Here is a 17084-nt window from a genome sequence, read left to right on the forward strand (position 1 = left end):
TAAAGCAGTAAAACCATACTTAAAATAGCCTAAGATCTTTACAGTAAAAAGAAGCAGTCATTATGGTACATATTTCTGACAGTTGAGGGTGCTGTACTGTGGGCTGCTAAATATATCTGCCACTGCCCATAAGCTCGGAGGATGCAATACAGATTGCACTCAAGTCAGCATTCTGCTGCAGCTTGCTGGCACTCCTTTTCTGGGTACAAGGTGGTTACATTGGCTGGGGAGATGATCAGTGAAGAAGTGGCTTGGACGTCACAGCCAGCACTCTGTTGCAGGAAATCCCTATCATCAACTGGAGAACACATGTAGAATGCAGCGATTACCTCAGCTTTGAGTAGATTGTCATAAATATTAAAATATTCATCCATTGCAAACTTGTTCAGCTCATTGAAGAGGTTGACTGGTTCCTTCTATTTCATAATATAACTCAAGAGTTCTAAAATATCTAACCATTTACTTTTTTCATCTGTATGAAAAATTTGTAGTTGTTTATCAATGTTACCAATATTGTTACCCTTCTTTTGCATATGTAAAGATAACGTTGTCTTGTTGCTGTCTTAGATGTCCTCCTTAAATCTCAATCCAAAGGAGCTGACTGGCCAATAGGCCAATATAGCCCCCCCCCCCCACAGCATGATATTTTATAGACCCCAGATTTCCCATATTTATTATTCTTATGTGGCAAGTTATAGCACACTGTTGTTTTTATATTATCTGATATCCTTAAATCAATTTTAAAGCCACTTGTGCAGAATAAGTGCTGAATTTTGTCTGATGTTTTGCATATGTATTTCGTAGTAATGTACATGAATGCCATTTGTACATGTGACTTATTTCTCGTCTTTATATTCTTTCTAATTTAATATATATGCTGTTCACTATTTGTGTATCATGTTCATTTGCAAGGGTGACCTGTCTTAATGTGCCAGTTTCTTTCTTCAGTTTAGCTTGGCACAATGGAAGCTGTATTATTGTGTGTATCCTAGAGTAAAAGTATGCTTGTTTCTGATGTAGAGGATGATTGTAATGGACATTGATAATCACGTTTTTACATGTAAGTATTCTATATTTTTGAAATGCATTTGTGCCATTTTTATTATAAATAATTCAAATCTAAAGAAAAAATTATTTCTGTCTTTCATGTCCCCCCATCAATTTTATCTTGGAATGCATACTGTTAGATTTTTGCTTCTGTACAGAATAACAAAATCTTCAATGTATTGTGATGGTGTAAAAAATAAACAGAAATTGGTAAGAAATCAGGCACATTCCCCAGGAATGGCATGTCATTTTTCCCAAAACTGCCTATTTAGGCTTCTGGAGAAGTTAGGAGCTTTAGTGAAACTAAAACTTAAAGAACTTTGGAACAACTTTAAATTGACTTTAACAAGAAATGTTGATATTTAAGGATAATTCCTAAATACGCAAGAATAAAGATGAATAATTCTTCTCAGAGTGCTAAGAATCGAGCACAAATACGAGTTAAGGTGAGTAAAAATAGAATTGAAGGGGACCTGTAACATACAACAGCTCATACGTGAAAAAATAATTTGAGGACACCTATCAGTCAGTAATATGCTTTTACAGTACAGTTTTCTGTTGTGTGGAATAGGATGATGTACATAAGAAACTAATGTTAAGTCTTATCAGGATCAGACAGCAAAAAAGTGCAAGAAGGCCATAGATTTTTTAACAGGCTGGTAATTTGTCTGCCATGTTTTTAAACAATGATGAACACTACCTTTTAAACAAATACTTTAATGCTAAAGGAGTCCACATACTGAAAACCAGAGGTGTTGAGTTGTTGATAGGCACACAAAAAAGGAAGAAAACTTGCTAGCTTGGATAAAATCAGAAAGCTAGCAAGTTTTCATTATTTCGTGTGCATCTCTCGACAACTCAATGCTTCTGACAAGAATTTTTCACAATGTTTATACATTTTAAACAAAGGTTTTCACTATAATGCAAGGAGAAAGCAAAACAGAACTACAGTTTTTAGAAATACAATAGCTGAGGTTAAAATGCAAGTAGGATAGGAAAATTGAGTGCTGTGAGCAATTTATTACTGTGGTCTAAAGCAAAAAGTTTGTAGGAAGTCCACAGAATCTTTCGCAAAAAGAACTCACTGACAATAAAATTTTTATAAAACCAAATAATTAACTTAAAGATAGAAAGTTCAGGCTGTTAAGGCAAACAAGGGGAAAACAGCCATGATGGTTCACAATAATGATTGCATTCAAAGATAGAAAAATTATGTAAGTAGAGTAATGTAGAAGTTAAAGACCCACCAAAGTGATTCCTTAAAGAAGTGACCAGAAGATGGATACTCTGGATTTTCTGTTTTCAGTCACAGATAGAAGGTACCTAAGGGTTGTGAATGCATGAACACCTGTCGAGAGGTCACAAATTAAATTGCATAAAGAAGAAAATTGAATCGGGGCAGTAGTAAATACGTGGATTGTCCTATGTATAAAATTAATAGGGAGCTCAACAAAATATTGAAAGTGAATTTTAATTGTGAAGAATTCTTTTAATATTAGAAACAGTGCAACCTTTGCCCAGAAAATACAAAATTGAGGTAGCAGATAGTGCTACGTTTGCTTCAGTGGATATCTAGAAACTGCATACAAACATTATTATTGACAAAGCCTTAGATGATATAAATTAATTTTTTGTGTAGTAAATGCATTGACCAATGTGAAGCTGTAGAATTTATAGAAATATTACAGTTTGTTCTGTCATATAACTATTTTCTGTTTAACAGTAAATGTAAAGAGGCAAGATACAGACTGTGAGAGACTGCTTAGTGGGAACTACACCAAATATTTTTATTAACTAGCTAGAAAAGACTTTTTGTAGCTGAATCCAGACATTGTTACAGAAATAGTATACTATGAAAAATGTTTTCAGTTATTCTTTACAGTGGAGATAAAATGCAGATAAAGTACTTGGCTAAAAATTGAGGAGTATACATGCCAGGCTCAATAATACAGCTTCCCTTATGACAGCTGGAAGTGAAGAAGGAAATCGGCATATTAAGACGGATCACTCTTACAAATGAATATGACACAGAAATAGTGAACACCAAATATACCATATTAGAAAGAATATAAAGATACAAAATAAACCATATGTGCAGGTGGCATCTAATAATGTCTAGTGTGCCACTAGGAAATCCATAAGCAAAACATCAGATAAAATTGAGCATATTTTCCAGAGGAATGGAGTTAAAATGGCTTTCAGAACATTAGACAATAGAAAAAAAAGAAGTGCATCATAACTAGCCAAGTAAGAAAAATAAATATGGGAAATGTGGGGTCCATAAAATATCGAGCTGTGACTGTGAAAGAAGCTAAATTGGCCCGTCAGTCAGGTACTTTTGACTTAAGATTTAAGGAATGCCCCTCTGGCAGCAATAAAACGGCATTAGCCATAGCAGTTAGATATGTTAGAACAACTCGAGACCTATATTATGAAATGGAAGGAACTAGACAAACTTCTCAGTGAGCTGAATGAATTTGCAATGGGTTAAATACTTCAATATTTACAACAATCATTTCAGCTGAAGTAGTTTCAGGGTCCTGCATGTGTTCTCCAGTTGAAGAAGACAAAATGCTTCATTATGACATCCAAGCCACATCTTCACTTCTGATCGTCTGCCCATCCAACATAAACATCTCGTAGCCAGAAGAGGAATGGCAGCAGAATGCCAACTTGGGTCCAGTCTGTGTCGTCTCATCTGATTTTGTTGGCAGTGGCATAAATATCTAGTAGCCCAAGGAACAGCATCCTCAGCTGTCGAAAATACATACCATGAGGTTTACTCCTCTGTTCCTTTCATCGTAAATACCTTAGACTGTTTTCAGTATGGTTTTACTGCAGTAACAGCCTGTACAATTTTTATATTTTAAAGATAACTGACTGAACTATTGCTGCAAATGTGCATGTTTTATAGTTTTCACAAGTACAGAGGATGTGTGCACCTAATGTGCAAAGAGTAGGAAAGAAAAGTACACTTAGTGTTTTCTATATAATTCCCTAATTTTTCTGTTTTATGTTTAGTTTGACAAACTTTAGTTCACCATATACAGTCAGTAGGTATGATCCACATGTATTTATATTGCATTTTAAATAACTCGCAAGTAGACCTGGTAAAAATATTTTTACTTATTTTAAGATCTTAATATGACCTTTTTATTTTTTTCTTATTGTAACATCTGAAGGTTGCCGTTGTGGGCCAAACTTGATTGTGATTGTCATAAAAAGTTATTGTGTCAGAGCAACAGAAGAACACATATATAAAAAGCGTGTGTGTTCTCCTCCTGCAGCTTGGTTAGTAGATTTTTCATCTATCCAATTAAGTTATATTTTCAAAAATTGATTAAACTTCATAATTAGTCAGTCAGTCTCCTTAACTGAAATGTATTTCTTTTTCCAAAAACTCAACGTATAGTTTGTTGAAATTATAAAAATAATTTTAATATACACTGCCTGACAAAAGAAGTGAAGCACCCAGAAGACACGGCCAGATGCCATTGTAACTTTGTGCATGTACACACCATCAGTGGGTGTGTAAAAAAATTAGAGTAGCAATTCTCAGAGACGTGTAGAGTGTATTAATGTTCATGTTTAGTGTTGTCACCAGACGTAGTAGGGTGTATAAGATGCATGAACAGCATCAGATGTTGAGTGATCACTGTGAAGTAGACGGAGATGCTGGATACTTGTGTAAGGTAGCATTATCGGCACCTGACAGGATTTGAAAGGGGACTTGTTTTGGATCTCCATTTGGCTGGCTAGTTGAACTTTGCAGCACCCAGTTTTGTGGGGCATTCAGATTTGACAGAGGTCTAATGTTGGATTGATTGGAAACTTAAGTGCAGCTGTATTCATGGTCAAGGTTCTAGTCTGCTCTGTCTGACCACCACAAAGGAGGTATCTGTATTGTGCACCAAGCCCATTGTAACCCCTTCACATCTGTGCCTGCCATCTGAGAAAAAGGATAGACTCCCTGAAACCTTCTGTGTCATCCCACACCATTGGTTGGAGACTAGCAGCAGCTGGACTACAGAATGGCTAAAATCTAGATCAGGGACAATGACAGTCACGGTGTTGCTCATCTATTGCTCATAGGTTTTCAATGCGTCAGTTTGTGTAGCCAGTGGGATAATTCTTTCTCATAACCATTAAGAGGTGAAAAGTGAGGCAATGTATTTCTAGTGCCAAAATTGAAATCATTGTCTTGTTAGCTGTTTTTCGACCTATTAGTGAGTTTTGAGAGAAATGTTGTGCAACTATGTCAGCGAGTGCTATAAAGTGGGCTGGTTTAAGTAATTTAGCTCTGCAAGGCGACATCGTTTGTTGAATCGTTGGTGCATGTCTCGTGGATTAATTGCGGAGACATGAAAATGCATCAAATGTTGTGGTGAAATGACGACATAATCAATCTGCACAAGCACTCTAATTTATCAATGTTTTTAAATTAAATCCTGGGATAAGGTAGGTGGATCATTGTTTATTAAAACAGTCATGCATTTGATATGTTAATAAACGCTGACCTACCTACCTTTTCCCATGATTTAATTAGAAAATCATTGATCCACCTATCTTCTCCCATGATTTAATTAAAAATTATTGAGCCACCTACCTACTCCCATGTGCTCATGCAGATCGTTGAGTAACACCAAAGAAATATTTCACTGGCCGAACATAACATGGGTTGTGACACTGCCCTTGGTTTACAGATATTAGCACAGTTTAAATTAACTAACTCAGAAAAGGAGCAGTTAAATTCCTAATCCTCACTTACAACAATGTGTCACCCTTTCTTTTGAGTTACTTCGAAACACATAATCTGCCTGTAGCTCTCTCATTGACTGTGTAACACAAACAGCTGAAATGCTTTATTTTGTTCCCATCATACCTCACAGTAAGCGCTGATGATTTTCCTATATAAAAAACATAAGTATTCTACTAGCCCTATTCTAGACTTTTTCCCTACAGAATTCCGATCTCATGCATAGGTTGCCTATAAGAACATAACACAAACTGCTGCATTTGGAATGGTGCCATGACAGGGAAGCATGGACTGCAGCTGGTTGGTATCACATTGTGTACAGCAGTGAATCATATTTCATCACTACCTAAAATGACCGTGATTGCCAAGTATGGTGGCGACTGTGAAGAGGTCCCATTCTTCCAATGTTTTATAGAGATACAGTTATGGTACTTACGATGCCGTGGTGTGGGGAGCCAGAGCCATCAGGTATGACTTCTGGTCATGGGTAGTAGTGACTGAGGGAACTCTTGACAGCACAATGGTATATCACAGACATCTTGCATCCCCATGTGTTACCTCTCTTGCAACAGGACAGTGCTCATTCACACATGGCTCGTATCTCTGTGATCTGTCTGTGTAATGTTGAGGTATTTCCGTGACCAGCGAGATTCCCAGATCTGACCCAGCAGAACTTATATGGGACCAGCTTGGATATCAGTTCTGTCCCAGTGCTAGTACCCAGAATGTCGAAGACTAGTTACAACAGCTGTGTGCCAGCCTGTCTCAGGAGAGGATACAGCCTTCCCAAATGAATACACACATTCATGAAGGCCAGGAGGAATGCAACTGGTAAAGTGGGCTCATTCTGCCAATTTCTTTGTAAATTTGACTCAATATTGTAATCACTGAAATGACATCACATACCCTCTGAACTCAGGAATTTCGTTTCATTTCTCCTCGCCTTGTGGATGCTTTACGTTTTTTGTCACGCTCTGTATTCAGTGCAATTTTACTGACATAGTTAATCATTTTCAATTCTGGCTAAGATTTCCGGTGTTGCTCTGCATTGTTAATAGTAATAGTAGACACAAAAATATTTCTGTAAGAACTGTGTGAAACATGAAAGCGCATTTCAGTTTAAGGTTAACTGCTGCATACCTGAAGACATTGTACCGGTCTTCACCTTTTTATGTTTAATTACTCTCTTGTGCAGTTACAATCAATCTGTGGTCTTTAAATAAATTAGTGAAAATTGGTTTTTAGTTCTCGGCAAGAAGATTTATATGAAGAGATTGTGCGCCCACTTGTTTCTTGTGTGCTTGATGGATTCAATGCCACAATATTTGCATATGGGCAGACTGGTACTGGCAAGACATATACAATGGAAGGTAAGTCTGTCAATAAATAAATAACTGTGTTAGTAGTTGTAATGGGATTGACTGCTGCAAAACCAGAACAAAAAGTTGAAATAACTGTAGAGACCGTGTGGGTTGGTGTTTAAAAATGTTTTTTGCTGTTTTATTCACTTGTATAGTGATTAATATTCTTTAAACCTAAAGAAAACATTACTGAAAGATTAAGTTCATGTTTTTGCAGTTTCCTGCAGAGTCCTGTTTGCGACCAGTAGGGAATGAGTTATCTGCAGTCTTGATGTGTCTAGGTTTTGTTTCTCACTTGATTGTTGGTGGTTCAGTTTCTCCAGAAGGCAAACCATCCCATGAAAATAAATCCCAAAACACAGAATCAGTGCTATATGGAACAATGATTTGGTAATATCTCGGATCCAGGGCTTCGTGATTTGTTCCACACGCAAAATGTACTAAGGCTGCATACCAAATTAAATGATTTAGCATTGGATCCAAACTGATTATCAGGTTTGTGGGCCATCGTATGTATTGGGTTGACCCATAAGTCGTGATCTATTTTACGCTTAGGTTTCCACTAAAATAAACAGGATATGAACAAGAGATCAATCAATAATGTTCTCTCCATTGTTGTGTACAACTTCTTCCCAATTTCCAATAAGCTGTTTAATGTTGTGACACTTGAAGTCGCCTGGTTTCCACTTGAAGAAATAGTCCAGCTTAGCCTGCAGTTCCACAACACTATGGGGTGAAATGCCATGCAATACATTCGAGAGGGATTGAAACAGAAGGAAATCCGAAGGTACCAATTCAGGCAAATACGGAGGATGTGGCAGCATGTCCCAGCCAAACATTTGAATGGATTCCTTGGCAATATGAGGGAATAGTTGTGTTGTAGAACAACACCATGTTGCTGATCAGATCATTTTTACTGGATAGCATTGTTGGTTCATTGCATTTGTTGGAAGTAAATTTCCATATCCAATTTTTGGTTTTGAAATTCGTGCTGGATCATGCATATCTTTGAGGTCAAAATGGCAGTCTTTGAATCACTTAAACCAATTTTGTGTGATCGTAAGAGGCATCACTTCTTTGCCATTCCAATCAAAAATCTCTCGAGCAGCTTCTGTGTCTTTGGCACCTAGAATAAATGCAGAAGGCAGGTGTTGAAAACGTTCTCTTGTGTCAACTTGACTCTCCATTTTAATATCCTTAACAGAACACTTTCAATATTTAAAAAATAAAACAATAAAAGCTTGTACTTACGGGCAAACCCAATATTCACTTTCCTTATGGCAGTACTAGAGACAAGGGTGCTCTGTTAGGAAGGGACTTGGTTAATAAGCTGACTGGGCGAAGCAGTGTGTATGTGCCAGTCACTTTTATGGAATTGGCACAATAAGATGGGTGGAAGTGAAAAAGTGGCAGAATGGCAGAAAGGAGCTACAGTAGAGTCTCGATTATCCGACCAAAACTGGCCTTGGCAAGGTCGGATAAGCAGGAAGGTCGGATAACACGGAAAATAATACAAAAAAACACAAAAATTAAACTAAAGTAGGTCAAATGAGTTAAACATTTAATACAATACAAATCAGATTAGACTGAATAGATATTTACTGTGTGAAGACGTTAGTAATCGTCTTTTGTTTGCCTGCTGTTTGCCGTTTTTTTGCCGCTAAATCACGTAGTCTCTTAAGAAGTAAAACCTCGGTAGACGATGTTTCCTCCAGTTGCTCTACACATTTTAAAGCAGTTTCTAAGGCCTTGTGTCCTTCGTTGTGAGAAATCTTGGGTGCACTTTCCTCCACTGCATCCGCTTCCTCATCTTTTTTGTTTACCATGTTGACTATTTCTTCATCTGTCACTTCAAATTCTTCATCGTGGACAACCCATTCATTTATGTCATCTTCTGTGGTGTCAGTACATCACAGAACTTTTCATAACAATGAAAGCAGGGTAGTATTTTCTGGTTCGGTGTGCTGCTGTAGATTTTCACCATCTGGAGAACTTTCTTGATTTTCCTGTAGCTAAATTTTCCAGGATTTTCAATTGCATTTGCTCTAACACTCTCCCAAGATTGGGCCACGTCAAAAGCTATGTCTTTCAACTTAATACGGTGCCACTGCTGTAGCGTGTCTTCTCCCTTGTCCATAGAATTAATTATAGAGGAAAGCAAGTTTCTGCGGTAGTTTCTCTTCAGTGTCTCTAAGGTCCCTTGTTCCATAGGCTGACATAAGGATGTGACATTTTGAGGCAAAAACATGGCCTTTATATCTTGATCTTGAAGTTCATCTTCATTAGGATGACAAGTGGCATTGTCTAGAAGCAACAGTGCTTTGCGGGGCAAGTTGTTGGCTTTCAATAACTTTTCAGTTTGTTGCACGAACTCATTAAAAAAAACATTCTTTAAAAATGTGTGAGCTAATCCAAGCATTTTTTGGTCGTAGTATTTCACCGGTAAAGCATTTTTAGATACATTTTTAAATGCTCTTGGTTTTTTTGGATTACCTATCATAGACAGTTTCATTTTCAAATTTGCTGTGGCGTTACTGCATGCAAGAATTGTCACTATTTCTTTGCTACGTTTGTAGCCTGGCGCTGCCTTTTTGGCCTTTGATGCTAATGTTTTTTTTCTGGTAACATTTTGTAATTGAGACCAGTCTCATCGCAGTTAAAAATTTGATCGCCTGTTAAGTTTTCCTTGTCCAATACCTCGTGAAGTTTATTCCTAAACAATTGAACAGCTTCAAAATTTACTGAAAGCTTTTCACAACAGACATTAAGTTGCCGAATTCCGTATCTTTTCTTCCATCTATCGAGCCAGCCTACACTAGATGTGAAGTCAGGTTCGCCTTCGTTTAGTTCATTACAAAACTTTAAGGCTTTTTCCTGCAAAATAGGTCCTGACATGGGCACACCTTTATCTCTATGTTGAGTAAACCACAGGAACAAAGCTTCACTTACTTTTTCATAATCACGATTTTTCATGGTTTTCCGATCTTCCAAAACAGCCGAGGTTGCTCACTGAGAACACCACTTCTCAATTTCATTGCAGTTCCTTTTTCAGTCTCCAACTGTTGTTTTCCCGACGTTATAATCTTGCACCACTTTTAATAAAGTTTCACCGTTGTCTATCCTTTATAAAGCTTTTTCTTCCATTGAAACGACCAGCTTTTTCCATTTTGAAGCCATCACCACAATTTTTTACAATAAACAAAGTGCAACACGTCGACTCCACTACAGATCTAAGTTATCACTGAGGAGTGAGGAGTAGCAGATGGCGACAATGAACTGAGTATCAACAAACATGTTAGTCACTGACCTGTCATCAGCTGGTGCACGGCCGGCACGGTGAAAGGGTCAGATAACACAGAAGGTCAGATAACCGGAGATCGGACAATGGAGACTCTACTGTATTTTGTTTGGATGTGTCCATGATCACATCACAAATGAAGTTGCCTGATTTCATGGGGTATCAACAGGCACACATGTTATACTGTAACCATTCTTTCTCCCACATTTTCAGTACAGACATTTTTGTTTCTCTTTATATAATTGTGAAGCTTCACTGGCTAAAATTAAACCTAGACTGGATAAAGCAGGATCAAGTAGAAACCTCAACTTACAGGGCAAAAAGAGGCAGTTTCAGAATAGCTCAATTGAAAAATATTTTTTTGTGCAATTCCTGAATATCATCATTTGCCTTACTTGGAAAAGTGTTGTAGCCTTCCCACAGAAATACAACTTAAAGAGACACTAAGATTGTCTTAATTCTGAATTTTCTAAATTGCTAAAAGAACTACTTAAACAGAAAAATTTTATAACAGCAATTGATATGTCAGCAAGTGATGTTCAGAAATCCTGTTAAAGATTCAGAAACTGCAACAGTAATAAGTTTGGAAATATCTTGCTTTATAGCAGAAAGTCGCTAGTCATTTATGGACTGAGATTGTTATAAATTGTTTCAAAATAGCTGCTAAAAAGATTTGCCCACAATCAGTTAAACATTTTGAGAACATTCAGCTAAATTGAATGACTGTGCAGAGGAAAGATACTGCAGTGTGGCAAATATAAAGGATGCATTAAAAGCTTGCTCAAAGAAATCTGCTTACTTTTCATTGGCTGTTGATGAATCAATTTACACCACCTCCACACCCCAGTTGTTACTACTTGCACATGATATAAACACTCGTGAATTTTAAGTTTGTGGAGATTTTATTGGATTGAGTTTACTGTCAGGGCAAACTAGTAATAGTGATATGTTCATTGGAACAATGTTTGAACATTGATTTAGATCTGACTAAGTTAACAGGTGTTAAGACCTACAAAGTGCCTTCCATGGTACAAATTAATTATGGATTTGTATCAGTACTAAATCAGTATTTAGGAGTGCCCAGTGATGATTTCATGCAGTTACACTGTATAATCCACCAGGAGAGTTTGTGCAGCAGGTCATTAGATGTGGTTCCAACAATTAATTTCATAAAGTATCAGGGTCTCAATCACAGACAATTCAAAACTTTTCATGAAGACATTGACAGCGAGTATACTGATATGATTTGGTTTACACAAAAGTAAAGATAGTGAAGTCAGCAATAAAATGCTGAAGCAGTTTATAAATTTAGTTGATCAGATAGAACAGAAATATCTCTGAATGAAATAAAAAATAAGTGTTGGTTATTTGACTTAGCATTTTTGACTGACATAATTAATCATTTAAATATGTTAAATACAAGGCCAAAGTCGATTGATTATTCAACTTATGACCCTGTTACATCTTTTCAGTGTGAGTTAAATCTGTTTCAAACCCAACTGAAGTCAGGCACTTATGTCCATTTTCACAGTGACAGTGTCGGAACAGTTACAAGCCAGCTTTAAGACTGCATACAATGAAAGAGTTGGTAACTGGATATCAACCTTCAATACTTGTTTTACTGACTTTCACAACGTTAAGCCATTGTTGGATTTATTTAGCAACCATTTGCCATGAATATCAAATTTTATTGATCTAAGAAGTGGCGTGGCTGTTAGGAAAGGAGAGAGGCTTTTAAGAACAGTGCACAAGGCATAATGTCAGGCAGATATCAGCAGCTGGGCCAGCACTCCGTATGGAGTCAGACTTGTTGACAGTCTGCAGAGGAACTAACGGTGCTGAAATGGTTGGGCAAGGACATCACCCTCGGCACCAAGGTGAGTAGCAGACACTTTGATACAGCCAAAATGTTTGAGAACCTGGAAGAATCTGTAGGAAGAACTTTAAGAGAGTCGGGGGGGGGGGGGAGGGAGGGAGGGAGGGAGGGAGGGAGGGAGGGAAACATCTCAATGGAAGAAACTCACCCAAAAGTACCTGAAAAATCAGCACATAAATGGCCAGTGCTGGGGGCCAAGACAGTGATTACTATGAAGCAGCTAGGAGCAAGCAGCACAGCAACTGAGTTCTAAGGGGCAGTCACTGTAGAGTGACAGTTTGATGCTGATGCAGTAAAAACTATGAGAAGTCCATACACATTGAAGGGAGGACAATTGAGTTTCCAATAAGTATCCAGCAACAGTTATTGTCTTGAGTTTTTTGCCTGTTAGAAAAGAACAAACACTGTAGAGTTTGCCTCTATTAGTGCAAGAGCTTCTGTAAAGTTTGGAAGGTAGGAGACGAGGTACTGGCAGAAGTAAAGCTGTGAGGACGGGGCGTGAGCCGTGCTTGGGTAGCTCAGTTGGTAGAGCACTTGCCCGCGAAAGTCAAAGGTCCCGAGTTCGAGTCTCAGTCCGGCACACAGTTTTAATCTGCCAGGAAGTTTCAAGTAATATTTGATATTTTCTATATGTCAGAATTTAAAGAGAAACCAGTGCTGTCTCATTCTTGTCTCCCACTGTGTTTAAACTATTTGATTGCGCGTTGTTGGGAGACGTTGCAAGCAGAGTGCTCATCTCTGATAGCGAAAGATAGAACACAGAAAATGGGAGTTGCTGGAAAGGACTAACACACAAAGTGGTAGGGTGGACTCATTGATTTGCAAAGATGTAAATCTACATCCACAAGCCACCATATGGTGTTGGCAGTCATTTCCGTTTCTGTTCCACTCACAAATAAAGAGAGGGAAAGAGGACTATTTATATGCCTGCGTATCTTCATGGTCATTATGCAAAATGTACGTTGACTGCAGTAGAACCATTCCATAGTCAGCCTCAAATATTGGTTCTCTAAATTTCTCAACAGTGCTGCTCGAAAAGAATGTTACCTTCCCTCCAGTGATTCCCATTTGAGTTCCTGAAGCATCTCAACAATACTGGAGTTAAGCATCTCAACAATACTGGAGTTAAGCATCTCAACAATACTGGAGTTATTTGAGCCTATTGGTACTGAATCTAGCAGCCTCCTTCTGATTTGCTTCTGTCTTCATTTAATCCAACCTGATATGGATCCCAAACGCTCAAACAGTACTCAACAATGTTTCAGAGTAGTGTCAGTAGTTTTCTTTTTGCAGTCTCGTTTACAAATGAACTGCACTTTCCTTAAATTCTCCCAGTTAACGGAAGTCGACCATCCATCTTCCTACTATCATCCTCACATACTCATTCCATTTCATATTGCTTTTCAACAGTACGCATAGGTGTTTAATTGACATGGCTGTGTCAAGCAGCACACTAATAGTATTGTATTTGAACATTATGGGTTCGTTTTTACTACTCATATGTATTAACTTAAATTTTTCTACACCTGCCATTTGTCACACTGACTAGAAATTTTGTCTAAGTCATCTTGTATCCTGCTACAGTCAGTCAACTTCAACACCTTCCCACACACCACAGCATCATCAGCAAAGAGTTACACACTGCTGCTTCCCCTGCCCATCAGATCCTTTAGTTATATAGAAAATAGCAGCCACTTAAGACACCTATCCAAAGAAGGTTAAACTGTTGGGAAATAAATTGTTCTTAAATTGAATCCTTAAGTGTTTGCACCCTTATTCCCTTCCTACCAAGCCAACTACTACTCCTCTTCCTTCCAAAATCAGCTTTCCTAAGCATCTCAGGAGACTTTCTTCCTCTCAGGCCATTAAATGTAACTTAGTAGACTTCAGTCCACATTATCATCAATGTCCTGATTGCTCCACGCAGGCCATACCTCTGTCCAAAGCTGGTGATACTTATTTTCCCAAATGATTGTGGCCTGTGCTTACAACACCGTTGCAAACAGCTGAAAAGGGGCATGCTCACTAAATGAAGTTTGCAAATTACAGTTTAGAACAGTATAATACAAAGTTAGAAATGTAGTAATTGATGGAAAGTCATCAAGTAAAACAAAAGTGATTTCTGGCATTCCCCAAGGTGGTGTTATAGGCCCTTTGCTGTTCCTTATCTATATAAATGATTAGGAAACAATCTGAGCTGCCGTCTCGGGTTCTTTGCAGATGATGCTGTCATTAGTAGACAGTAGCATTCAAAGAAATGTGACTGACACCCGAACAATGGGGACTTACATGCATCGAGAATAGAACATAGGGCATTGAGAATGGCTAGCCACTAGCCGAAATCTGGATTTGCGTAATAAAATCTAAAAACGATGACCGATTGCTGTACTCTATAATTTATAAGCCACATAAGTCGCTGAGTGCACCCACTTTCTGAATGGAAGGTAACCTGATGATGCTTGGCAATTGTGACCCTAAATTACAAAAAATGTGAGGTCATCCACATGAGTGCTAAAAGGAATCCGTTAAACTGTGGTTACACAGTAAATCAGTCAAATTTAAAGGATGTAAATTCAGCTAAATACCTAGGAATTACTGTTAAGAACAACTTAAATTGGAAGGAACACACAGAAAATGTTGTGGTGAAGGCTAACAAAAGACTGTGTTTTATTGGCAGGACACTCAGAAAATGTAACAGATCTACTAAAGAGACTGCCTACACTACACTTCACTAGTTCATCCTCTTTTGGAATACTGCTGCACAGTATGGGATCCTTACCAGATAGGATTGACAGAGTACATCAAGAAAGTTAAAGGACAGGCAGCACGTTTTGTATTGTCACTTGAAATGACACAGGATTTGGGGTGGACATAATTAAAACAAAGGCATTTTTCGTTGTGGCAGAATCTTCTCACAAAATTTCAATCATCAATTTTCTTCTCCAAATGTGAAAATATTGTGTTGATGCTAATGTACATAGGGAGAAACAATCATCATAATGAAATAAGGGAAATCGGAGCTCACACGGAAAGACATAGGTGTTAGATTTTCTGTGCACTGCACGAGATTGGAATAACAGAGAATTATTGTGAAGAAGGCTTGATTAACCCTCTGCCAGGCACTTAAATGTGATTTGCAGATTATCCACATTGATATAGATGTAGATGTATACAACTAAATTTAATACTTAAAATACAATTAAAAAGGAGCTAGAGTCAAAAGAGAAATAGTAGTTCAAATTCTGAAGGACAGCTGCACTCACATTAGAAGATATTTCATAATTCATAATAGATTCCAATTTTAAGGTGTAAAGATCTGATCATTTATTCACCTCTTTTGTGCTAGTTTGCACACCAAAACTTCTTTTTTTTCTACCCCATTACTTTTATTACTTCACCATTAAAGTTTTGCATTGTGGTATATTTTGCATAAGGCCGAAACTACAAGATCATACCTTAAATTTTTGATAGACAATATACCCCTGTCAGAATTCAGTTACGTTCACTCTTTGCATGGTGTAACCTTGTGTACAGGTGATGTTTAAAGGCTTGTATATAGAATACAACAGAGATTGCCTCTACAGATATGTGTGGATTGTTGAAACCAGTCTGATGTGCACGAGGGAACTAATATGTCAAATCTTAATCTGCTGTCTCTATCAACACTGGGATCAGTATTGATAAACCTCATTATTCACCTTCTTTAATGTGTTGTAATGAAGTTTTTAGGCCTACAATAATACTTCCAGTTTAAATTACTTTGTTTCAGTTAGTCATTTCAGTGTCCATTTTCTTGTTAAATGTCATTCATAGGTACGTGGGAGGATTTTACTTCTCTGAAACTCATTAAACTACTATACTATGAAATGTATATAGTTTCTTGTGGATTAATTAGACTTAATTGAGAGTTGTTTAACATTTCCTCATTGGTGATTTACACCATGCAGAAGAGGGTCATAAATATTTCGTGATGTTTAAATGGCACTATCTTGAATGTATTTTCTACTACATTCACTGCACCTATTTTTTTTTTTTTTTTTTTTTTAATCACAGGGGAGTAAATTCCTGTATAATCTTGCAGATACTCCTTGTTTCACATATATCACTAAATTTACATCTAGATTTCAGACAATTATGAAATACGCTGATAAGTAAGAAAATAGTTTGCTTGGTAATTTTGCAGAGGAAAATGTGAAGCAAATTAGCAATGAACAGAAGAGAAATCATGGCATATAAAATTTCTGCTTGGCATATATTTTCCGCATTTAGGCAAAAAAAGTGAGGCAATTTAATCCCATAACATAAAATTTTGATATTGTTTAATGTTGCAGGGTCCCGGCTGAATCAGACTGAGAAAGGAATAATACCCCGTTCATTTGATCAGATATTTAGTCACATTGCCCGTTCCTCAAATATGGAATATTTAGTCCGATCCTCATATTTGGAAATCTATCAAGAAGAAATAAGGTATGTGTACATAATGTACACTATAATTTGTCTGGTACTTAACATAATTTTTAGGCGTGCTTGCTAAATGTTGAATGGGTTGTGTAACTGTTTACTTATAGTTTTCCTAGACAGCTTCCTCTGAGTTTCGTACATGATCAAGAATTTTTGGACTTGTAGCAAAACCTGTGAGCTTTCTGGCTACAGTTAATGGTCATGAAGGAAAAAATAAGAAATGTTTTACATTTAAAAATATAGTATGTTTCTGTTCCGTAAAAGTGACTAGATCTGGTGATGGGG

At 37.3% G+C, this 17084-nt stretch overlaps 1 protein-coding gene across 3 annotated transcripts in view; it reads left to right on the plus strand.

Moving 5' to 3' along the window:
- LOC126248947 (kinesin-like protein KIF3B) overlaps positions 1–17084 on the plus strand; it is a 171999-nt gene that overhangs the window by 52143 nt on the left and 102772 nt on the right. For all 3 annotated transcript variants that reach the window (XM_049950472.1, XM_049950474.1, XM_049950473.1), the window contains 2 exons: positions 7049–7173; positions 16670–16805. In XM_049950472.1, the coding sequence (XP_049806429.1) occupies positions 7049–7173; positions 16670–16805 (261 nt within the window). The remainder of the gene's footprint in view (positions 1–7048; positions 7174–16669; positions 16806–17084) is intronic.

This window comes from Schistocerca nitens, chromosome 3, assembly GCF_023898315.1.
Source record: "Schistocerca nitens isolate TAMUIC-IGC-003100 chromosome 3, iqSchNite1.1, whole genome shotgun sequence".
Lineage (NCBI taxonomy): Eukaryota > Metazoa > Arthropoda > Insecta > Orthoptera > Acrididae > Schistocerca > Schistocerca nitens.